This window comes from Pterocles gutturalis, unplaced genomic scaffold (genome assembly GCF_000699245.1).
Source record: "Pterocles gutturalis isolate BGI_N339 unplaced genomic scaffold, ASM69924v1 scaffold25523, whole genome shotgun sequence".
In the NCBI taxonomy this organism is placed as follows: domain Eukaryota; kingdom Metazoa; phylum Chordata; class Aves; order Pterocliformes; family Pteroclidae; genus Pterocles; species Pterocles gutturalis.
In genome coordinates, this window is record NW_010126339.1 from 1 (window position 1) to 1125 (window position 1125).

Below are 1125 nucleotides of genomic sequence, written 5' to 3' on the forward strand. Positions count from 1 at the left end.
CGGCCCCCTGCCCCCCGGCTCAGAGCGTCCCGGAGGGGGCTGCCGCAGGGTCTCACCCTGTGCCGGCTGCGCCACGCTGGGACAGCCCCGGGCACCCCAGGGGAACAGCAGCCTGCACAGCAACGGGCTCACACATCAAGAGCTTTCCTCTGGTGGATCGCTCATCGTGAGACGAGCACCAAACACTCGGAGAAAAACTCATTTTGAGCCTGTGCTTAATGTCTCCTTCAAAAGGAAATGGCCGGCAATTTCTAATGAGCCGATTTATTACCATCAGAGGAGGAACCTTTTTCTTACTTTCTTTTGATCGAGGTAGTTTTTTTTTTTTCTTCCCGTGTATCTTTATACCCTTTCGAAATTGTCTACAACTAAGTCACAGCAAAACTTCACTGTAAATAGCGTCAAACACATCTGTGCTTCGTGGAAACCTTTGCCTCTGGAGCCCAAAAAAGCAACTTCCTCTCTACACACTCCCCCTGCTAGTTTAATGCTTAGATTCGCAAAATGTCAACAACACACTAGCAAGACAATTTTCAAATACTGTAGAAGAACATGTGGCAGAGCAACTCCAAAATAAAAGTTGCATCCTTAGATTTCTATATATAATATCAACTCAATTTCAAGCTACCCAGAGTTTAAATTCTAATGAGTGGATGCTAAAATATTCCTATATTTTGTTCTTATCTTGACAATAAATGTAACAGTTCTACAAAAACAGACTTGGAGCTCTGCCTCGTTTTATGTTATTTTCATTGAACGAGAGAAAGCTTAAAATATCTACAGAAACAAAGAAGCCGCCAGGAGCCTGAGCCAGGCAAACAATACCACTGCGGGAATGACGTGGGCCCCGCTCCGCTCCCGTAAGGCTGGGGGAGCATCGCCGCCGCAGCTGCTGGGACCCCCTACGGCAGAGCTCAGCCCCTGCAGCGCTCCAGCCCGGGGGTCCTGGGGCTGGGTACCACAGCCCGGTCTGCCAGGGAGCTGCAGCCTTCTCAGCCCAACCGAACTCACTCGGGCACCATCGAGGGTGTCCTCTACAGACTGCCCTTCGGGACGCCTTAACGCGCGGGCCGGGGACGTACCAGAGTTTGGTGTGGTGGGGGAGTTTGTCTGGTTGTTCTGGAC

The 1125-nt window shown here is 50.7% G+C and overlaps 1 protein-coding gene across 1 annotated transcript in view; it reads right to left on the bottom strand.

The window, feature by feature from the left end:
• Positions 1-1011: 1011 nt before the first annotated feature.
• The window catches only part of LOC104465775 (pre-B-cell leukemia transcription factor 3-like), a gene marked incomplete at both ends in the record, with an annotated part of 9224 nt that continues 9110 nt past the window's right edge, over positions 1012-1125 (bottom strand). Inside the window, one exon of the mRNA XM_010078958.1 lies at positions 1012-1125. This exon is cut by the window's right edge and continues 4 nt beyond it. Coding sequence (XP_010077260.1) covers positions 1012-1125 — 114 coding nt within the window.